The 24682-nt window shown below is 35.7% G+C and overlaps 1 protein-coding gene across 14 annotated transcripts in view; it reads right to left on the bottom strand.

Annotated features, from left to right (window-relative positions):
• Positions 1-697: 697 nt before the first annotated feature.
• RALYL (RALY RNA binding protein like) overlaps positions 698-24682 on the bottom strand; it is an 800360-nt gene continuing 776375 nt past the window's right edge. For all 14 annotated transcript variants that reach the window (XM_023740284.1, XM_023740287.1, XM_023740279.1 and 11 more), the window contains one exon: positions 698-1686. In XM_023740284.1, the coding sequence (XP_023596052.1) occupies positions 1669-1686 (18 nt within the window). In that variant the 3' untranslated portion in view covers positions 698-1668. The remainder of the gene's footprint in view (positions 1687-24682) is intronic.

Here is a 24682-nt window from a genome sequence, read left to right on the forward strand (position 1 = left end):
TAATGGTCATCAGAGAAAGTACGATCCCCAACCCATCAGGAAACAGTCAACAGTGCATCACTTCCTGGTTTTCCTGTTGTCCTTAAAAGGGAAGTAATTTCCTGATCTAGCCCCTAAGTTCTATATTGCAAATTTCTAAAGAATTTTAGTAGGCAAGTGTAGTATATTTATTTTTTATATATCGAATACATAAATATATTTATTAAAGGAGAAAGGGGAAACATACTAAGTTTGATTTCTTTAGTCTCCCCACAGTCCTTCTGGAAAAAGGAGGCCTCAGTGTTCTTGGTGATGTTTATGTGCCATCTGTCCGCTTTTTAATGAGGAGCTTGTAATCATTTAACTGCAAACTTTTAATCTGCGAGGACAATGATAAAGTAATTTTACTTTCTATCCCAACATATTTTCTTAAAATTCTGCATTTTGGGGAAAAAAATTTGACTTCTAGAAATGTAGATCTGAGTGTGACTTCAGTCAAGGATTGAGGGCCATCGGGCTTTCTTTTCCTGGCAAGTTAGTATGTTCTAAAATACAAGACACTCCATTAAGGATGTGAGTACATAGAACATATAACATACATTTTAGTAAAGTTATATTGCTTTCATTATTGCTCTGTTTTTGTGGCATTACAGAGGCTTAAAAAGTTCAAACTGAATATTGAAACTAAGTGTACGCCGAAGAAAAGATTCACATCAGCTTTGTTTTAAAAGAAACAGTATTTATTAAGAAATTATATGTTGAATTCTCCTACAGTCTGTGAAGATGGTTTCTTCCATTTCCACAGCACAAGACAACAACTAACAGCGTCTGGAAAACACTTGGAATGTTTGGGCATGGAGAATTCCTAGTAATAGGAGATGAAACGCAGTGACTTATGTACTAATTTAAACTTCTGGATCCAAAGAAAAGATAATCTTTTCCTTGCCATCCTAGTTCTCACCTATACGAGCACTGAAATCTCTCCATGGGATCTCATAACCTGGTTTGAAATATTAGGTAATAATTAGGTCATTTCAGTTCAGTAGAGTGGAGCATGCTCAACTTAGTCACAGGTCAAAGCAACAGTCCTTTAACTATTGTATGACATCTCAAATATTTGCATTCTTCATTAATAGAAATGGTGCTTACACAGAGCAGAAATATAACTTTTCAAGTATTTTATCCATATGAATTATTTTGAACTATAAATTAAAAATAAATTATAAAAACTAGCATATGATGTATCTTTTCTTACACGAATGTTGGAGATAAGCTTTAAATGTAGAATTGTAATATCACTTGACTTTATAGATGATCAACAGTAAAACATGCTAATCATAAAAATAGCTTTTACAAATATACATTTGTATACAGTGTCTCCCTTATCATTCATAAATGTCCTTCACATTTTATGACTTTTAAGACTTTAAAACAAATCAAAACAAACATAATTATCCAGGGAAAAACACATTTACAATCTAAACCATAAAAACCTGACAATTGTACAGCTTAGAACAGAGAAGAGATAGAATTTCTAAAATTGAACAGTACTGTCCATTTGATTTGTTTGGGTTTTTATATAAATTGAACCAAAGATGTTGCTATCCAGTAAGAAGCCTCTTTTCACATCTCCGGGGGTTGTCACAGTTTCTCTTCTCTGCTTTTACGGTGTTCACACATTACTTCAAATCACTTTATCTGTAGAAACTGAGAAAAGAAAAAAATATTTTAAAATACAGAGGTTTGTGTTTCATTTTTTAATAGCATGCATATATATGTTCAATTTTAAGGCCTAATCAGGATAAAGACAGAGGAAGAATTAGATCTTTAGAGCAAACACTTTCGATGATACATTTTTAGATCCCTTGTTGTAGCCAATACTAAAATTATTTACATTTATGCCATGCTGTGATTTTTTTGGTTAATCTAGACAAAATACTGCTTGAGATTAGCAATTACTTTTCAACTTGAGCTCTTTTGTAAATCGGAGAGAAATCACTTGAAGCTCTAGGCTAGGGAAAGAGATTGCGTTGCCCATGAATCTTTGCTGCCCCTAAGAAGAATGATCATAGGTTACTTTTCTCCTCTAAGAGGCTTTGAACAGTTCAGTTCTAAGCCTTATGCACCTGGGGTACGAGAAAAAGCTAATACGGGTCTCTGATCCGCGTTACACAATCTTGGTTGCAAAGGAAGAAAGCCAAAAGCAAGAAGGACAGTGAAGGACTTTAAGGTGAGTCAGAAACATTATATAAGAGCCAGAATTCAAGTGGTTGAAGAATTGAATTGAGACGTTGAATATGAATCTGAATATAATAAATTATATAAAGTAAAATCCTGTAAGTGGAGAAAGGCATTTATTTTAGAATCAAGTTCAAGGTCTTTATATTTAGACAGAAAATATAATTACATCTATTGCTATCCAATCAACTTCTAAGGACTTCGGAGTTAGACAGAAAGTCTGTGTATGTTTTCAGAGTCAAAGATGATCAATTAGGGTATTGATTTGGATGAGAATTGATTACTCCTATCAATAGCCAGTTAATTAGTTAACTTGACCTTTTATTAAAGTTTTGACACTCATGATATAGAGATTATGAAAAAGACTGAATATGGGGTGGTAAGAATTGCTCTGGATGTCTGCAGCTCCAGCTTTCATGCCTTATGCCTGACCAAGATTGCTGGTTGAAAGAACTCAGCAAACCTGGTTGATGATTTCTCTCCCTTCATAGGTATATATCTTCAAACTAAGAAATATATACATCTAAATAATTTCAGTTAACTGAAACACTGTCTTTTTTAGTGAATAAATATCTTTTAACTCTAGGAAGATTTAGAGTTAAATATAAATGTATATGAAAACAGGAACTGTAGTACTAATATGTTTGTGTTACGAAGAAATCTGTGAACATCTGGTGCCTCTTGGGTTACTTATGAGAATTTGGCTTATTAGAGTGACAGTCTTATAATTTCAGTTTAGAATGTGTAATTGAAAAATTGATTGAGAAATAGGATTTCGGTTTTCTGATTTGAAATCTTGCCAAGTTTGTGCATGATATTGGAAAATCTAAGAAAACTTAAGGTCATCATATTGATACATTTCATTTATTAGATTTTAAGAATTATTTCCTTGTAAGAAAGATTTTATGTTAAATCAGACAAATGAAATACTTAAAAAGAAGATGTCAAATATATTAAATTTACAAATACTATTTACAATGCTTGAATACATTTAATTTACTAATCTGGGACTATCATTATTCAAAGACCTCTTAAAAGTACTTTGTAAAATTTGCCATATTTATAAATATAATCCTAATAATAAATGCCTAACAATTTTGATTTTAAAACTTTAATGAATCAAGCAAAATTAAAAATAAATCAAATATGCTTCCTCAATTGTCTTTTCTACAGTCAAAAGCATTAAATCCTTTTATTTGTAGGAAGAAAATGTCCATGGCTAAAGCACAAGCACATTCTGATACTTTGGTATTCTCTCTCTCTGTTTCTGCTTCCCTCCCTCACTTCCTCTTTCCTTTCTCTCCCTTTCTTCTTTCTTCCTCACCCAATCTATACTGATCGCACATATTTCTATCTTTAAAAATGGAAATACTTTACGAGTATACTCCTCTTACAGTTCCAGTTTGTGTTCACGTGTACGTGAAAGGTCAGTTAGTCTTTAAAGCACAGAGGTTTGAGTTTATGGTGCAAAGTAGGCAGGCTACTTTTGCGTAATGTAAAGGAAATTTTGTGTGTTACCTGCATTCACATCCCCCAAATTATCCATTTTCAGCGTGAAAATGAGTAGCTTACATGAAATCAAACTGAACTAACCTATAGAATGATTGATAACATTTGTGTGCAGGAAGAAAATAAGGCTCTTTATATGATTGCAATTACACTGTTTCCGCCAAGGTCTCTATTGTTTTCCTTATTACTAGCGGAAAATATCTAAATGGCTGCAGTGCCTGTGTCTATGAAGCTTAGTAATCATTGTTGTATTTCTCCAGGTTAAATCATGGCAGGTGAAATCAATTTAATATATTCTAATACCATCCTGCACATTGCAAAAGAGATAATAATTGTTCAGCAGCCCTCCATTTTGTTAAGGAAAAAAAAAAACAAAAACAGCCTGTCATGCATATTCTATTACCTCAAGTATGATTTATCCTTACACCTTCCTTCGTTCCTTTATTGTAAATGATTATATAAAAATAATAATCCTGGGAAGAGGAAAGGCGGGTTTGAAAATAATTTATTGAGGTTTTACTTCCTTGCCATAAAACTTCAAAGCATTTGCCTGTTACTGGAACAAAACAAAAGCTTCATTAACTTTGTTTTGTAAAATAGGTGTTATTAACCATATGGATACAAGTCAAGAGAATAATTCTTCTTATCCAAAAATAGTGGCAAAATGTATTCACAAAGCTTTCCATGGAAGTTCCAGTCTTAGAAAAGGATTGCTGTTGACTTCTAAAGGACGGGGTAAACGGGAACAAGCTAGGACATTCTTGCTACCTTTTTCTAAGAACTGACAGTCACTGAAGGAGCTGATTGGTTTAGTATAATGTGAAACTAATTGTGCTTTCCTTCTCTTGAATAGTGGATAATTTATCTACTGGCTGTATGAGAGCTTGGATGTTTTCAAAACAAATTCTCCTGATGATGAATGCTTTTTCAACTCTCAATCTCGCCCATTTCTGAACAACAACAAAAAGAACCACTCCGATGGGAATGGATTGTATTGAGTCAAGCAATTTACTTCTGTTTGATGGAGATGAAAAGGATAGTATTAATTTACAGGGCAAGTACATTTAATTTGAAACCTCATGCATTAATACGTTTGAAATAAATAGGTACAGCAGTATGTGGAATAAATATACATTATTTACAGCTCTACCAAAAAATTATACTTTTAAAGAAGTCTTGTGATTTCTTTAATGTCAGAAATGCTTCTGTTTTTTTTTCTAATTGATATTTATAAGACGTAATTAGAAAAATCTAAATAATCTGTATTTTTAGGTAGTATCTACAAAAGCAAAAAAAAAGTGGAAGAAAATATGTGGATAATAGAGGCCTTATAACTTTTTATAGAAAGTAGAGACTTATGAACAGAAATTATATTTGTCGTCACTATTTATCACATTTATTGGTAATTGTTCAGCCATTCATTTGTTTTAGACAATGTCAATAAATTTGGCTTTTGCAAATCACTTAGTACAAATGAGATACAATTCAATTCAAATTCCTAAATACGCAAATAGATTCCCAGCATCTATTATTCATTATAAGTTAACATTGTCTTCTATTAATAAGCTGTTGGGGCCAAAATTATGTTACAATTTTCGGCTAAACAAGCATATTAAAAAAAACCATAATGAAATGCCCACCCAGGGGGCTAGTAACTTACTGGAATGGCTATAAATGAAGGCGACTGATTTCTCCATTATGCAGTTCTTGGAAGCTGAATAGTCTCCCTTCCTTAGCTGATGGTCTTTTAGGGAGTATGGGGGTGGGGCAGGGAACATAGGAGAGAACAAAAGTGTAGTAACCCACCAGAAACTTGGAATTGAGACTATCAGATTAACTTCCGAGACTTTCATTCTAAAACCAAGACTTAACTGATCAGGGCAGAAAATATGCGATGTCATTTAAGAAAGGCAGGAAGACTTGCCGGTCTTTGAGCCTTGACTGGAACATAACTGAAGGTATTAAATCAGACAAAGAAAGAATGTGTTGATAGGAAGGAGATTTGTTTAGCACAATAAATACAGAAAAATGGGATAGTCTTGGGGGGCAACTTGCTTGTGTCCATCCAAGATCAGTCCACAGGAGAGAGTGTCCAGGCCCCAGAAGGGAACCTGGCCTGTGGCGACAGGTCTATTCCTATTGTTGATATGGACACATCCGGTGATCTTAGAATATTCCATTGCATAACCATGCTCACCAAGCAAAACTTCTGATTATAATTTCTATTGGAAGAGAACGCTCAGGCCAAAGGATGCGAGATTAATCTCCTTTTCAGTTTTTTATCTTACTGTAAATTCATAAACAGATGATATGATTTCATGCAGCAGTCTATTACAGATTGGTTACTTCACATTTGTCTGAAGTACTGTTCCTCAGCCACCATGCTGATACATCAGGATTGTGAGGCTGTGAACCTAGCTCTAGACGCTCGGCTCTGGAGGACTATAATGAAACTGTATGGTAACTGTCAAGTTGCTGGCTTCTCTCTCTTGGCTTTACTAATACTTGCCATGTGCATTTCAAGATCTTCAATATAAGCAATATTTATAACAGTACATGTCAAGGCATATAGGACTCCATGGAATTTGAGCAATAATGGCATTTAGAAATTATCTAACCCTCTCCTGTCATAGGTGAAGATATTAAGGCCTAGACAGGTTGAATGACATGCTCAGGTAGTTGGTGGAACAGCCCTAACTAGACCCAGAATACTTACTGCAATCAGCAATTCTTTCTATTACACCTTTGGGTTCTCAGACTTTAGTGGGCATCAGAATTAACGAGTGGGCTTTGCTAAAACTCAGATTGTTGAATTTCTGATTCACTAGGTCTGGAATAAATGAGACCCATGAATTTGCGTTTCTGGTAAGTTCCTGAATAATGATGATGATGCTGGTCTGGGAACCATTCTTTGAGAACCACTTCACTTCACAGTTAGGAGGTAGTTCTCTGTGGGCCTCGTGCATTCCTAAACCCTAAACGTCTTGCTGAGTGTGTTAAAATCACAAGAACTTCGCTGTTCTTTTACTCACTCCACTTCTCAGGATTGTTTATGCCATTAGGAATCCTGAGAAGTGATGTAACTCATCTCAGGAATGCACTGTGTAGTTCTGCAATATACCTAGTCTCCCTCCAGAGAAAGAACCGCCTTGCTTACTGCTTGCTAGACAATCGGTGGATTGGTTAAACTCAGGGTCTCTGTCCTGTGGCACTGCATACTGTGCTTGCAGGCTTCATCTGGCTCTTCACCTCAGCCTTGAGTCTTGAAACTCAGGGAAACAACACAACTATGTTGATACTCCTGCTACTGCTTTTGCCATGAGTTACAAAGTCTTTGGTCTCTGACCCAAGAGTCTCATGTCTTCTATTACTATTCATGGAACTATAGCTGGCTAACTTACTAGCTTGCATAGTAATTTTGGTGGGAGTTCTCCTGCTTCTGGTTCTACATTCTAGCAAACTTATTTAAGTTGGGTAAACTTCAGATTAACTGTAGTGATATTTGGTAAGATTGACTTATAGACTCAGTGTAAAGAGTTTTTAAAATTGAGCTGAAAATAGTGTAATAGCTAACATAAAATTAAACTTATAAATATCATATCCTTTATGGATATTTTGTTTAGGACATTGCTTACCATATGTGATTAACAACAACGACAACTCTTTTCAGAGTGAATGACATCATTTCTCCCGTCTAATTACTGCTGTCTCTAACAAAGACATTAGTGTAGTAATAGTCTTTACATCTAGACACACAGATCATCTATGTTTCTAGAGCACATTTCATTTAAGTGAAATCACTAATAATTTTCAAATAAGGGGGAAATAGTGTCTTTTCTTTTGGATTCATTAAAGAAATAAGTTTTTAGTGTGGTAAAATGCAACATGTGATGAACCATATCTGTCTTCTCCCTTGTGATTCCAGAAGCTATCAGAGAGCCAGAGAAGCAGAGCATTTCAGCTCATGCCTTTGAAGGCAGACTCCCAAGCAATCCTCAGGCAATCTGCCTCAGGCAATCTGTTTAACCTTTTTTAGGCTTCAGTTCCTTTATTATGTAATAGTAATGAGAATAATAGGGCCTACCTCATAAGGTTTGTGTGAACACTAAATGACATTATGACATATAAAAAGCACTTAGAACAGTGCCTGACTCATAGTAAGCACTCAGGAATTGCTGGCTATTATCGTTACAGAGACTAGCACATAAAAGACCCAACACCACACCAATTGCCCTCTAGTCAATTCTGACGCATAGTGATCCCATGTGTTGCAGAGCTGAACTGTGCTCCATAGTTTCCAATGGCTGATTTTTCAAAAGTCGATTACCAGGCTTTTCTTTTGAGGTGCCTCTAAACCAAAAAGAAAAAAACAAAAACCAACCAAACCCACTTCCAAGGCTGTCAATCTCTGTGGAAGCAGACTCTGCGACATTTTTCTCCCGGGGAGCTGCTGGTGGTTTCTAACCAACAACCTCCGGGTTAGCAGTGCATTGCTGTAACCACCTACAGCCAAAAGGGAGTTAAATAATTGCATGACCCAGGGACTAGCACATGGTAGGGGATTAATGTTCAATGAATGCATTTTCAGAAAAGATAGTCTAATTTTGGCCATGCCAACCTTTTTTACAAGTGACCTAAGATTATACAGTGATCTTGTCCAGCCTCTCAACCAAAGTAGCACTGCCTTCTGTACTCACCATGGCTGATGGGTATGTAGCTTTGTCTTGACTCCCTCAAGGGATACATAACTCTTTCCTTCACAAGGCAGCTTGCTCTATTTATGAACAACTACGGTTCAAAATAATTCTCTACATTTCTTCAAAATCTTCTAAATAGCTGAATTTATTATTAAGCCATAATCTAGAGAGCGTGGGGACAAGCCACATAGCTAGGCAGAATTTGGGAGGTATAAGAGTAGTGGGGGGGGGGGGTGGGTCCCAGCTATGGGCTATAAATTCAGGTCAGATCTCCTAAAATGGTAAGAGGGATTAAGTCAGAGAACAGATCCAAGGGGAGCTGAGTTGGTATAGACAGAAAATTAATGCAGGACTCTGAAGAAGAATAACACTTTCATCCATTATTTTTTTGGGATCCCATTTGTTCCCAGGAATAAAGCAGGATCCTGTTATTAGCACAAGCTCAAAACAATTGTAATAAGCTTACAGCAAGAATAGCAGCAAGAGTGTCTTAGAGTCTGAGACATCGAAATTATTTAGCTAACGCTCCCATAATTCTGGATTTAATAGAGACTGGGTTTGGGTTATTCTTAGAATCTGGGACTGGGCTAAGCCTGTGGCTATGGGCCACAATCATAAAAATAATAACTCTTATTTATGCAGTGTGTGGCAGTCTACAAAATACTTTCATATGTATGTTCTCATCTGATTTTCATTACAAATCAGTGAGGTAGGTCGTTAGGTAAGAATTATTGTCATTTTACACTCTAATCCTTTCATCAGAGAGTGAGTGACCTACCCAAATCAAACCAAAGCTGCTTTACTTTCAGACCAATGTTTTCCCTAATATGATGCTCTGCCCATTTGTGGGAAGAAAGACTGTAGGAAAGCAGGCTGGCCACATCATTAATTTCAGCACCGGTGAATCAACTGGGGTGTGAAAACACAGTGGTACATGGTGATCTGTGAGAGGAAAAGAGATGGCATGACGACGGGAGAAGTACTAGGATTTACACATAACCTACCACCTGTCTTTCCTTGATTTGTAGCAGATCTGCCTAGATTTTTTTTTTTCAAGTTTTATCTTAAACTAATTCAGTATCATTTTAATTAAAAACTTGCTCTAAAAGTATTTGTCTAAAGGAGATGTTTTATGTTGTCAAAATAGATTTGATTTTTATAAAAAAAGAACAATTAGCTTTAGAGTAACATTATCTAATGTGAGTTATATACTTCACTTAAAATGTAAAAATTTAATTTAATACTGAAAAATCACATTGCTAAATTAATTGATTTACAGAAGCTGGATGTTCTGTTGCACATACATTAACATATTAACATTTCTCTTATTTTTTTCTCAAGTGTACCCTCACACCTTCTGAAGATAATTACAACCATGTTTTAAATGTTTTGGGCTCACTTACAATCGTATTTGACTAGTTGAACTGGTAAATTACAATAATTTTATTTTGCACATGGCTTGTGTTTAATCATATATCGATTCCTGATTTCTCATGCTAATTATAGAGTGTCTAACAACCATTAGTTACTCCCAATGCTGGAAATGATAAAGATAATTTTAGGATAATACCTCAAATTGCTTAATTCCAGTGCTAGAAGCCAAATGCTGATTAATGCTAAGAATATTATAAGCCTTGAAATTTCACATATTTGACTGTTTCCTACAATTCTGTAGGGAATTAGTTTTGGCAACACAAGTAGAAATATTAAAACAAGCATTTGGTATATAACAGAAAAATATAATTTAGAATTGATTGATTTAGAAGTATAATTTAAAAAACTCTTTGAAATTGTAAAATTAATTAATGATCATTCAGAATAGCTGGGAGAAAGGTTTTCATAGTTATTTAATTCTTCTCATTAATCAAATTTACTGTATACATACACCATTCTAAGAATTAGAATATAATAAAATACTTTCAATGTTAAAATTGAGTAAAATAAACATGCAAATGAAAATCTTAAAGAAATGCTTATGCTGTTATTTTATTAATAAACCTTTGGTTTTTTATCAGTATATTTGATAAATATATTTTTTAAAAAGCTTAAATCTTAAAGCTCTGGGATATTATCAAAATTCTCTTATCACTCAGATTTTGCTGGGTATAATAGAATCCTGGATGATTCAGAAGAGATTTAAGAGTCTTCTAGTATCTCAAATTATCATTATTATTTTTAAAAATCCCAGAATTATGATGGATGTAGAAGGAATTGGAAATTGTGCTTTATCTGTCTGATAGGTGAAGATTATGTCAAATCCTCTGTAGATAACTTTTTAAAATAAACTTTTTGAAATAAGCTTTGGCTAGTCCCTCATTTACCTGTGTTTTGTTCCTTTTTTTTAAATAAGATAATACAGAATTTTGAAGTAGGAATTTGGCTCAATATAAATAAAAGCTTAAAGCCTTTTAATTTAATAAACTGATAAAATAATTCAATATAAACTTAGTTGTCTCTTAGACAATTTCTGTGGGCAAATCTGTCCCCAAATCTGAAAACAAACTTACTTGAAGGGAATTTTCCTTTATAATCAGATTCTTCTTATAAGTCATACTTTATAATAAGGACCTGAACAGAATGATGTAACATCATCCTGTTATCTGGGATTTGACTTGGGTAATCCAGAAAGACTCAAGAGTACCAGATTGTGTTGTGTGTCCCTTAGGAAGGGCATGGTATCTGCCTGGCTTTCCCTTGTATCTCCCACACCTGACATGGTGTTTGGCATATAGGATCTCTATGAGTCAGAATTAACTCAATGGCAATGGGTTTGACTTTTTTTGGTTTAGGTGTTTAATAAATATTTGCTGAGCAAACAATGTGTGGTATTACTTGACACATAAATCTAATATGTTCTACATCTGAACTGTACATTATAAACTATAAATTATTTCTACGGCTTTTTACAAATAATCATCTTAATGAAGAGATAGCTGAGGCACAAAGGAAAAGGGTCTTATTGAAAGTGGTAAAATAAATCCAGCTCAGAATCCCATTTTTCTGACCTTGCATGAGAGTCACATTAAATAAATAATTGATTTGAAATAAACATCACAAAAATAGATGTCTCATGTCTGAAGGTGGCCAGTAGGACGCTCTCCCAATAAACCTTTCTCTAAAAAATTAAGTCCTTACTGGGAGGTGTTGGGAAGGGATAATTGTCTAGGTGAAGTTTTAGGCAGAATGTTTCCACTGGCTTCTTTTGTTTGCGCTTTAGGAATTGTATTTTGACTAACGGAGTTTTGGTAGATGAATGTTGGGAAGCTAATTGGGCAAACACCCGTAAGAGTATTTTGCTGCTAACAATTAGGCAAGTGAAAGAGCACAGGGAATTAGTTTCTATATGAAAGAAGAATTACAAGTATTTACTTGTACTTGTGCACACAGTCTTAATAAACTTTTATGAATTTTTTAGGGGGTAAGGGGTAGATGCTTTTTGTAACTGGGTTTCTACTGCAATATTTTTTTGTCCTCATAGTTTTATTAAAGTCTACATTAACTGTAATATAATAATAATAGGTAACAGTTACTGAGTAGCTCAAGGAGTCCTTGTGGCACAATGGTTAAGATCTCTGCTGCTAAATGAAAGGTGTAGTTCGATCTCATCCAGCTGTTTCATGGGAGAAAGACTTGGTGATCTGCTCTGTAAAGATCACAGCCAAGAAAACCTTACGGGGCAGTTCTACTTTGTCACTTGGGGTCACTATGAGCCAGAAATCAACTAGGTGGCACCTAACAACAATACTAAATAGCTAATAGTTATTGGATATTTAAGTATAATTGCCTCATTGACTGAATCCATTTGGACTATCAAAATGAATAATTAATTTTATCACTTTATATACTATAGGAAAATACTATACATCACACTGGAAAAAAAAATATGGCTGAACATTTGTACCCTAATTTACTTCCAGAAATTGTTAATCTATTGTGTTTGCAGAGATGGTTCAAAGAAAAGTGTCCTGTTTGTTGCTTTAAAAAAACCAAACCGTCACGTCGATTCTGATGACTCATAGCGACCCTATAGGACAGAGCAGAACTGCCCCATAGGGTTTCCAAGGAGCTGCTGGTGAATTTGAACCTGTTGGTTATCAGCCGAGCTCTTAACCACTACACTACCAGGGCTACGTTTGTTGCTTAGCATCACTACATATGGAGATCCAACATGGCCACAACAATCAAAAAATAAGATGTAGTTAAAATTTTGAAACCATTTAAAATTCAGGAAAAATTTACCAAATATTGGCTACAGTCTCATAGTTATTACTTTTTATTTCATATAAATATCCTGAAATGTCAAGTGATTTGAATTTTTATTAATATTATTTTTCTTATAGCAAAGGCTAAGACCAATTTTTAAAAACTGATGACAAATATTTTTCACAGGCACAAAAATTCTCTGTTGTTGTGTGCCATTGAATTGATTCCGACTCATAGTGGCCCCATATGACAGAGTAGAACTGCCCTATAAGGTTTCCAAGGAGGGGCTGGTGAATTTGAACCGCTGACCTTTTGGTTAGCAGCCTGCGTTCTTAACCACTACACCACCAGGGATCCAAAGCACACAGATAATTTCAGAAGAATGACATGCAGCTAAACGACTTAAGTGAGACACTATGTACATGGTTAAAAAAAGAACATTTTCAAATTATGATTAGACAACTCATGGATTTTCATGTAGAATTCATACTTCTTACAATACTTTTTACTTGTTGATCCTTTAAAGTTTCAAATCATTGATGGTAACAGACTTTTTGTCTTGAGATATGAAAGCTGTCTCATTTACGTATAATGACACATGGCGCCCACCGCTGTAGTTAATTATGGAATATCTGTGTGACTGATTGTATTTTAGGTACCTCAGTTGATACTAGATCATTTCTTTTAAGCCACTGACTTCTCACAGCCCACAGTTTTACAGCATCGATAACAAAATGGAAGAAGTACATCTTTCTATATGACAGCCATGCTTTTTTTCTTTATCCCGTTTCATTTTGATAAAAAATCCATATTTTCCTGCTGCTGCCCTACAAATAGAGCTATGACATGTTCAGAATTTACATGTATAATTTCACACACCACGTGCTTCATATTTGATTGCAATTTCGAATGTTATAAAAAATGTTTTTCTCTTGATCCAAATCATTATGTTAGTGTACTAAGGGGGTATAAGTTGTGTGGGTTCAGCATCTTCTACTGTCTTCTTTCCGGGTACATCCTTTCTGTACTTTGTTGTTGCCATCGAATCAATTCTGACTCATCAAACCCATGTGTGCATAGTAGAACTGCTCCATAGTCTTTTTAAGGCTGCGACTGTTTAGAAGCAGATTGCCAGGACTGTCTTCCAAGGTGTCACTTGGGTGGGTCTGAATCGCCAGTCTTAACCATGTGTGCCACCCAGTCGCCTTTCTGCACTTTATTCTGTTGTTAAAGTCTGTTGTCTGAAAGAAAACTATGAGCATCTGATCCTCTTGGTCATAATGGAAGATTAGTAACTGTCACACAATTGTTAAAGAACATCAAACAGAAATTGTCTCCTTAATGTAAAACTTTTACATTAAGTTTTTAACAGTAAAACTTATAGGCTTGATTTATTTGGTTAAAAACTAACATGTCCTGAGAGCTTCCAAGCACTCTTGTAAGTACTTTAAATGGTTTATCCCATTTTAATACACACACTAACACCACATTATTAGCTTCATTTTATAGAAAAGAAAATTGAGGCACAGAGAATGACTTGACCAAGTCACATAGTTCTTCGTGAGTGGTTGATACTAACCCAGTGCTTTGTCTTTACAGCCTTAACTCCTTAACACTGTGTTACATACACTCTCTCCTACTTTGCTTAAAGCAATTAATGCCTAATCGCTCAACATTATTTTTGCCTGAGTAGTAACACAGTTATATTTTGTCAGCGAATGCTAGACTATTTCTCTACTATAAAGAAAATGTTTATAAAAAATTAATCTTATATAGCTCAGTGTTTTTAGGGAAATTTTCCTCATTCCATTTGGACATAATCTATGCTGTCAGCTAGGAAGGTTGAGACCTTACATCTTATGAAAGGCAATAAATGACCTCTAAAGGAGATATTCATTCATGACCCCAGCAGCATTTGGGCACCAGGCTGGCAGCATCTATACAGACAATCTGTTCAACAGAAAAAATTGTGCATAAAATATGTCTATATCCTTTCCAATTTTTTTTTCATTGTGTCATAAATTTTCACTAATAAAAATGAGAAGATCTGAGAAGGCAATGTCCTATTTTGATGGAAATCATTTGGCATTTCTTTAAAAGATGTCATAGATAGATCCAAGGTGAGGGCTTCCAGTTGCCAGCAATGGATAGTGACCCAGAGGACCATCTATCTTCCCCATGAGAGTCTCAGGGCTTTTGGAGTACACAGCATGGAAATGATATTCCATTTTTATCAATTCTGAGGTTTCAAAATTCTATAAAATTTGGTGGTGTTTTTCTAATGTGATCTAACAAATCAATTTGCATGCAGAGATTCCTCCAACTTCAAGTGGAAAATGTGCAAGGGAGATGACTGCAGAAGGGTGACAGCCAATCAGAATGTCATTCACGGTCAATCCTCATCTCATCGAGCGTGATGTGTAGGGCAGCCCGACTGGGCGCCATGTTTTTTTAAAACAAATCTAAAACATTTTTTACAAAAGAGAGAGAGCGAAAGCAGGAGCTTAGGGCTTTTTGTCATAGAACAATAGTTAACTAAAAAAAGTTTTATCTTTTCATCATATTAATTTTAAATATATCTTCTGTTTATACAAAGGGATACTTCATTTTCATCTATTGGAATGGACGAAAGATTTAGTTTTAAAGATACTGATAAATTAAAAAAAGTAAACCAATTAAATAAAAAAAATTTAAATAAAATACAGTTCCAATGGTATATAGATATGGCAAAAATCATAAAGGTACCACACAAACTAAAATTAATAAAATTTGTGAAACATTAATGTAGTGAAAAGCTCTAGGGATTTGGAATCTTACAGACGCTGGGTAACTCTTGATTCTCACTTTTACTACCAGTATGACCTTGGACAATTATTTAACCTTTCTAAATATCTTTCTTGGAGCCCTGGTGGTGCAGTGGTTAAGAGCTATGGCTGCTAACCAGAAGGTTGGCAGTTCAAATCCCCCAGCCCAACGCTCCTTGGAAGCCCTCTAGGGCGGCTTTACTCTGACCTATAGGGTCATTATGAGTCGGAATCCACTTGACGGCAAAATGGGTAAAAGATAGCTTTCTAAATAGCAGCTAGTCTGTAAAATACCTACTTCAGAGTTATTTTAAACAATAAACGAGATGCTGTGTATAGAAATCTTATCACTGTTCCTAGAAGATAGTGGAAATGGAAAAAGTATTCTTTTCGCCCTTTCTTCTTGACATGGAATGAAGTCGGAATCCTCTTTTCTTCTGTGTGTGTGTGTGTGTGTCAACATTATCTGTAAATTTCTCAGCTTTCTGCCTTTTTACAGATAAGCTCTTTTCCACAGTTTTGAGACAACTAAGGCCCAAAGAGATTTCACAACTTGTCCAGGTCACACAGCTTAAAGTGGCAGAGGTAGGTGCTACTTCCAGTTGTCCACAGCCTGGGAAGGTTTATTTTCAGGAAATGTTACTGAACATTATTAAAAAGTATTCCTAAAAATGTGGCAAGACAGAGAATAACAAACATACATGAGGTAACCAGAATAGTTATTAGGTTCTAGTTGATAAGAATTCTTACCAGGCTTCCAAAAGCCTGAACTTTCATTTCATCTCAGCTTACACTGGAGCTCGTGGTTTTCCATATTCAGAGCCATTCTGAAGTCAGTGAAGGGTTATAAGGGAAAATCTCTGAGTAGACTGCTGCAGATACGGCAGCTTGGCTAGCGTCAGTGAGTTTTAATGAGTGGGGACTTAGCTGGGCTTAGTCCACGGCTGTGCACAGTGCAGGTAGGGGAACTGGAAGATGCTCCTTTGCAGCTGGAATGCTGCCTAGATAAAAACGTCATGCCATTCCATGAAAATGCATTTCTTAGGAATTAACTACCAGAATATGAGACAAGAACTGTAAAAGGTCAGCATCCTTTAGACAATTAATTTCTCTTCCATTGTGATCTTGTCTGTTGAGCTACGAATGAAATTGGGAAGAAAAAAAAAAAAAAAAAGCCACGTTTCCCTTGCTTTCAATTCCTGATTTAATGAAATGCTTTCATACCTTTTTCCATTTCTTCTGTCACAGATTATTAGGTTCAGTGTAGCTCGAGCAGGTACAACATTAGTTTCCGTCAGATACACTGCTGTTAATGACTTTCTTAGCCTGCTCAAGTACAAATTCCTTGCACTGATATTTATTAAATGAATATAGTCTTTTATCTATTTATTCATTTTTAGTGTGAAGAGATTTTAAAGTTCATCATACTGAATATTTTTTAAACCAGTTCAAAAACAAAAAAAAAAAGATCAGTAAAGTCCTGTATGCATGCAGCACACTGAGAACAGAACTAACTATATTTGGAGCATTAACATAAAATTCAAAACCTTAAAAAATTATTAGTAACATGGCAAATAAATTGCTTGGGCCACTAAGTTCAACAACCTCTGAAAAAGGTAGTATGTGGTCATTATCTTGTAATTAGCACATACCTGATAAGTCTGTTAATCTAGCCAATAAATACAATATTGTAAAACTGGCTTGTATAATTTCAATATACTTTATATAATATTTCACATGAATGAACTGCCTGATATACTTAAGAAATAGCTTCTTGTATAAAATATTTTACTAATGCTTAACTTTTAGACTTAACATAAAGAAAACATGCAATTAAAGTTCCAAGTGGTTTTTATAAATTCAGTATTGTAGAAAATAGGAGGTATTGCTATCAAGTAGAGAGGGAAGAAGATATATATACATATAAATATATTATATATATATATATAGTTTAGTATTCATACGATGCCAGTGCCAGAAAATTCAAGGAATGTATCAGTATTGTGTCAGGGATCCAAAATTCAAGGTTTAGTAGGATGAAAGGAATCACTTTGATGTGCATTCTTTCAGTACAAAAATGGAGAAAGTTGAAAAAGGCTAACTAGTTTTCCCCTAGTTAAACCAGTGCAGTGACCACAGTACCCTGAACTCTTCAGTGTCTGGAATCTTCACTGACACAATTCTCCAGTTAAAAATAGTAAATATAGTTAAAAAGTCACCAGAAAATTAAATGGAATAGGCGTATACCGTGCCACAGTGAACAAAGGCAGCATTAGAAACCAGAAAGGGAACATGGAGAAGGTTAAAATGTTATGACTCTAAAAGAGATTTCCACGGTTCCACGCCCATTTTTAACAAATACCTTTTTAACCAATGCAATTTGCAGAGGCTTTATATTTTTCCATAAACGGGAGGTGATTCTGGTTAAAATGATCCTTTACAAATCAAAGAAGGCAAATCAACAACTACTATGTTTCTTTCTCAGGAGTGGCTGAAGAAAAATGGAAATGTTTTCAAAAATATGTAATAAGTTTTGTAAGTATACTCAGAAGCACGTGTGTTCACATATTTTGGAATTATTTTCTTACAGAAATAAAATTTATTCTTTTGGGAAAGCTTTACAATATCTGCTCGAATTATATTTTACTTCTTAAAAGTAGTGTACAAATGCTACCAGTTTTTTATCATGTAATTTTTCAATACTAGTTTTTTAAAACTAGAAATTTAGTAAGCCCTGGTCAAGAAGACAATTTGTCTTTTGCTTATATTTATATCTACCCTTAATAGGTCTAAAATATCTATCATACCATCTGTTTTCTGCAGTGAATGTCAAATAGATCTTCTCATTGGCAGGGTCATATTTAAGTAAAAATAAATATGTACCTATGTATAAATATTAATTTGATATACCAGTCATGGTATTAGTTTTATAGAATATGTTCAGGTTTAAGAATATGTTTAAAAATATAAGTTTCTGACTAGCATGTAAACTTCCATCTAAGAATGAAGCCCCTCCACAACCCCATCCCTTGCCCAGAGAGGGCTTTTTTTTTTTTTTTTAATTCATTAGTTTTTATCCAGCACTTAGAATGGTGTCTGGGCATAGTAATCACTCTGTAAGTATTTGTTGACTGAATGAATAAAAATGGAATTGAAGGAAAAATTAAATGAAAGCTGAATTATTATTCTGTTGCATAAAACTGTTAATGTCACTGGGACCCTCTTTCCAATAGCTTTTGCCCCTCGGGATTTGGGTATAATTTATAATTAGAGAAAGACTTGTTTTCCTCTCAGAATCTTAGAAGAGTTTATTGATTGAATGTTGCTTGACTAAACAAGACGGAAACTGTGGTATGGGTTTTTGCTCATCGGCAGAAAAATAGGCATTCTGAGTAAACCATGTGGATGAGCTGGAGTAGGTGAAATTGTGTTACCTTTATTGCTTAGGTGGTAACTCCCAGATATATCTTTATTTATATTCAACACAACTCCTTCCATATTACAACCAGATTACAGCCCCCATGTTACTCTTATATAAAGAAATTCTGGAACCTCTGCTGGTATGAATCCTTTCTCACTCTGTACAGAAGTACTTGCCCCTATTTACTCACAGAATTAATTTACATAAAATCCATTTGTGAGATTCTGTTTATTCCCATTTCCCCCGTCTCCCACGCCTCAGCAAAACCAACTGGGTTAGAATCATAAACGACTTAGAAACTTCCACGCCCTAGAACTCCCTCTTATATTTGCATGTTTAAGGCTCATCATCTGAATCTGTTCTATAAGGGGTTTACTTACTCAATAAAAAACTGTGTTCTCCATTAGTATGGACGAGTATTTGTGTCAAAGTGAGATTAAGGTACCAGGTCAGGGCTTGGAATTGGAGTGGGATCCCAAAGATAAAACACAAAAATCTAGAATTTGTCACGTTGGATTATGTATGGCTAAGTACATGACAGACAAGCCCTCCTCCCTAAGTAAGGTAATTATGTACTCTATTTCTTGACCAATTTATTTTTTCTTAGTATTCCCATAGAAATGAAAATATCTTTCTTCAAATTTGAAATCACTGTAACTTTTCTGAGAATTCAAATAGTTCTGTGTTTGCCTGGCATCACAAACTCATACACCTCAGCTCAACAGAGAATACCTCAAAAGAGTGTCTCGATAGGAGAGATAAAATTGCTAATGAAATGTGCTGGAATTTGATGGTAATGAAATTTACAGGAGACATGTATAAGCACTGTAACCAGATCATTTTTATTTTTCCCTTGGAAAGTTATTAAAATTTCTTACAACTGGCACTTTGGCTGAATTTTAAGTTTTTGAGGGTAGAGATTAAGTGTGCCATACATATATACTTACAGCAGGGGATTTTTATAAATGTTATCTTATTTAATTCTCTATAACCCACAAAAACTTTCTCTAACAGATGTGGAAGTGAGCCTCAGAGACTCAGTGATTTGCCTGAGGTCCTATAGCCATTAAAAGGCTTGTCCATCTGAATCCAAAATTTATAATTGCGCATTGTATGGGTAAATGAAAGTGCCTTTCCTCGCCCCTCTTCTTACAGAGTGTTGCTTTGGCAGTATAGTAAATCTGGTTCCTTCTCTGATCTTTGACACAGACATTGAGTCTCCCTAGGGATTAAGCCCAGTTTTCAGTTTTTACAGGTTAGAAATATTTCCAAGGTTGTGGGCCAAATAACTTGTAGATACCTAAAAACGTACCCCTGGAATAAGCTTTGGGATCTCTCATGAGATGTATAGGAGACTGTTGTGAGGTACAATTTTTTTATTTCTCAAAGAAGTAATTGTTTTGCTTTGTATAAAATGCATGAGATTTTATTCTAACATTGTGGTCACTTTGGTGCTACCTCGTTGTTATTATTAGTTGCTGTTGAATTCGCTCCAGTTCATTATGGTGACCCCATGTCCAACAGAATGAAACGTTTCCCAGTCCTGCACCATTTTCACGATTGTCCATTGTTGCAGCATCTTTTCAGCACTATATTGGACAAAATTCCGTTGTGATCCATAGGGTTTTCACTGGTTAGTTTTCAGTAGATCCTACAGGTCTTTCTTTCTAGACTGTCTTCGTCTTGGAGCTCTGCTAAAAACTGTCCACCCTGGGTGACCCTGCTGGCATAGCTTCCAGCATCATACATCGTAGCAACACACAAAGCCACTGCAGCATGAGAAAGTGACAAACAGGTGCTATCTTATGTGCATGTAAATCTGTTAACACTTCCTCAGTAAAAAACTGTATTCTCTCTTGGTATGGAGGGGTTTATTTGTTGGCAGGATTGTTTGATTTCCCCAACAACTTTCAAAATCAGCCTTTCAAAATCTGACAGCATTAATACTTAAGATTGCTCTGTTTTCCTCTAGCACATTGTAGCATTCTAGAAAGCAAATTTTTTTCTTTTGTGTGTGTATTTAAGGCTTACTTTTGGACTGCCTGCCATTTCCAAAGGACTTTGGAACCTTTCTGTTCTCTTCCTCTTTTGTTTCCCCCTGTATAGAAACTCTGGGATGGTGAAAATATTTCATTTTGTTTGGATCTATACTCCAGGTTTATTATTCTGCCTCTAACTTTATTAGAGGCAGTTTAGAAATTGCACATCTATCATAGTATTCTTAAAATCTCAAAGGCCCTTAGCGCTAACGCCTGTTTTTTAATGACCACGTTGTCCTCTGTGCTGCAGTTAAAATCATAGCATCTATCTTAGTCTGTACGTACTTTATTTTTGAATCTTCTGATATTTAATTTCTTACGAACTTCTGTCTTCCTGTTTTTCGTGTACTTTTTGGCTTTAAAAATTGCAGATCAGGAGCAAGAGAGAGGCTTAATTTTCTGGTTTGTTTATAACTGGACCTTCTAGCTTTCCTAACTAAATTCGAGTTACTTCAAATTTGCATTTCTATCACTCATGGGAGGTACTAATACAGAACCACTGAAAACCAACACAACCACGTCGATGCAGCTGTGTTGACTTTGATGTGTTGGTTTTAAGCCTCCTTCTATTGTTCCTCCTCAGGGCCTTTAAGACTTGGGCTGCTGCTTGAATGACCTGGTGAATAAGTCATTAACAAAAACTGTTTGCTTCTCTGCTTTGTATAATAATCCTCTAAATCACAGAGGGCATGCCTACTAAAGTAGTATTTAGAACACAGTCTGATTATGACAGCCAATAAAATGTGCTTAAAAATGCTGAGTGTTTGAGGTAATCTGAGGACATTTTCTTCTCTCATTCTTCAACAAACATTTATTAACATTAACATGTGCTAAGCACTACACTAATGAAAAATGCAAATTAAAATATGCCCCGAGAAACTCACAATTCAGTGAGCCAGTGAGAGGGGAAAGCATTGATTACAATATAGTGAGTCAAATATGATGAGATATACACAGAGCGTGGTCCAGAGAAAGAAGCAAACTCAACTGTGCCAGGACAGGTTGCGGTCCTTGTTCAGGGATGGATTTATGGAAGAGGTGACATACAACAAAGGTCTTTAGGAGAAGAGATGTGTTTGCCAAACAGACAAAACAAAGGATGAGAAAGTTACTTAAGGTAGAGGGAACAGCATATGTAAATGCATGGAGGTATGGTAAAAAAAACCAAAAACTAAACCCATTGCTGTCGAGTCGATTCTGACTCACAGCAACCCTATAGTGTAAAAGAACATCAAGTGATCCTGCATCCATCTATCCACCCACCACGTCCATCCCAACTGTCATGGATTGAATTGTGTCCCCCAGAAAATGTGTGTATCAATTTGACTAGGCCATGATTCTCAGTATTGTGTGGTTGTCCTCTATTTTGTGATTGTAATTTTACGTTAAAGAGGATTATGGTGGGATTGTAACAACACTCTTACCCAGGTCACATCCCCCGATCCAATGTAAAGGGAGATTCCCTGGGGTGTGGCCTGCACCACCTTTTATCTCTCAAGAGGTAAAAGGAAAGGGAAGCAAGCACAGAGCGGGGGACCTCGTACTACCAAGAAAGCAGTGCCAGGAGCAGAGCGTGTCCTTTGGACCTGGGGTCCCTGCTAGGAGAAGCTCCTAGTCAGGGGGTACATTGATGAGAAGGACAAGAGAGAGAGAAAGCCTTCCTCTGGAGCTGACACCCTGAATTTGGACTTTCAGCCTACTTTACTGTAAGGGAATAAACTTCTCTTTGTTAAAACCATCCACTTGTGGTATTTCTGTGATAGCAGCACTAGATGACTAAGACACAAATACACCCTACAGTAGAATGGATGCTGTGCTGTGTATGAGGATCCAAAATGAAAAAAAGAACACCCAGCTCTCAAGGGATTTTCAGTCAGGTTGGGGAGATAGATATTTACATAAAGTTATTGCAATAATGTAGTGAGTATCCTAATAGAGGTTTCTGGGAGTTATAGGGATGAAGTTGACTACCTGGGAATATGAGGAAGCCTTCCAGAGGTGTGATATTAGAGCCGAGTATTGAGATAAAAATGAAGGATGGTTACCAAGATAAGGTACAGAATAACATTTCAGGAAAGCCAACCCCTGGCCCTAACTCTCATTCTTGAGGCAACCATTGCACAGTCATGCGTCATTTGATGTCCAAGATAGATACATTCTGTGAAATAGGACGTTATGTGATTTGGACGTTGTGGGAACATGGCTAAATCGCCAGCAATAGCATTCACCAATTTTCCATCTTTGTGTAGGTTAATAACCTTTTGTTTCACTTCCAAATTGATACTTCACCTTTGCCTCTTGCTGCTGCTAACACTACCACTGGTTCTGATGTGTTTGGGAGCCATGATGCACTTCACAATAATATTTTCAAAAGAAAATTAAACAGAGAGATAATGCTGTAACACTCAAGAGACGTGATATATGAGAGGAGATGCTGCTGCCTGTGAGTCAAAGCATACGCTATTATACGGTAAGCTTATTTGTAAGTAGGGAAAGTTCACATTAAAATAACAACAGAAAGTACAGTACATACAGAAGCCAGTAACATAGGTGTTTATTACGACTATCAAGACATATGCATTACAGGTTGTATATGTACTGTACCATTATACACCTGGCAGTGTAATTACTTTGAATACAAGAGACATGAGATACACGTGTTGCATGTGGGAAGCTGCTGCATTCGCTATGTCTGGGTATGTCCGCTACTTCCCGTTCTCTGATCAGGATTTCTGAACTCTATTGTAACCTTATGGGACCACGGACGTTTACGCGGTCAGACGTTATGCGATACCTGACTGTATACTTTAAAATGCAATTATGCAAATATATACTCTTTTGTGTAAGGCTTCCTTCACTCAGCATGATGTTTTTGAGGTTTATCCACGTTGTTTTGTGTATCGTTTGTTCCTTTTTATTGCTGAGTGCTATCTGTTTTATGAATATATTACACTTTATGTATCCATTTTCTGATTGGTGGACACATAGATTGTTTCTAAGTTTTGGCTATTAGGAATACAGCTGCTATCAAATTCTTATACAAGTACTTTAGTGAACCTACATTTTTATTTATCTTGAATATTTAGGAGTTCAATCACCAGCTCATTATGTCTAATTTCATTAGAAATTGCCAGGCATTATTTCTAAATGATTGTATCATTGTATACTCCCACCAGCCATGTCTGAGAGTTCCAGTGCTCCACGCCTTCGCCAACATTCGACTTTACTAGTCAATTGAGCCGTTCTGGTGGGTGTGTAGATTTACCTCATTGTGCTTTTAATTTGTATCTTCCTAATGACTAGTGATTTTGAGCAAATTTTCACATGCTTACTGACCATTCATCTATCTTCTCTTGTGAATTGTCTATTTTTGCCCTTCCTTCTTCATGTACCATGTGCTTTATCCCAGTGATTCTCAACCCTGACATATTAAAACAACTCTGGACCTTTACTTGGGGCTCCATCCCCAGAGATTCTGATTTAATTGTCATGTTTTGAGGCTCTTGTCATTTTTTTTAAACTGTACTTTAGATGAAGGTTTACACAACAAACTAGCTTCTCATTAAACAGTTAGTACACGTATTGTTGACAATATGTGTTAACACTGGTTAACAACCCCATGGCATGTCAATACTCTCACTTCTTAATAGACCACATCTTAGGCCACAGAGCAATCCTCAACAAGATCCAAAACACTGAGATAATTCACAGTATCTTCTCTGACCACAATGCCATCAAGGTAGAAATTAACACTAGAAAGAGCAAGGAAAAAAAATCAATTACATGGAAACT

Source organism: Trichechus manatus, unplaced genomic scaffold (genome assembly GCF_000243295.1).
Source record: "Trichechus manatus latirostris isolate Lorelei unplaced genomic scaffold, TriManLat1.0 scaffold00152, whole genome shotgun sequence".
Lineage (NCBI taxonomy): Eukaryota > Metazoa > Chordata > Mammalia > Sirenia > Trichechidae > Trichechus > Trichechus manatus.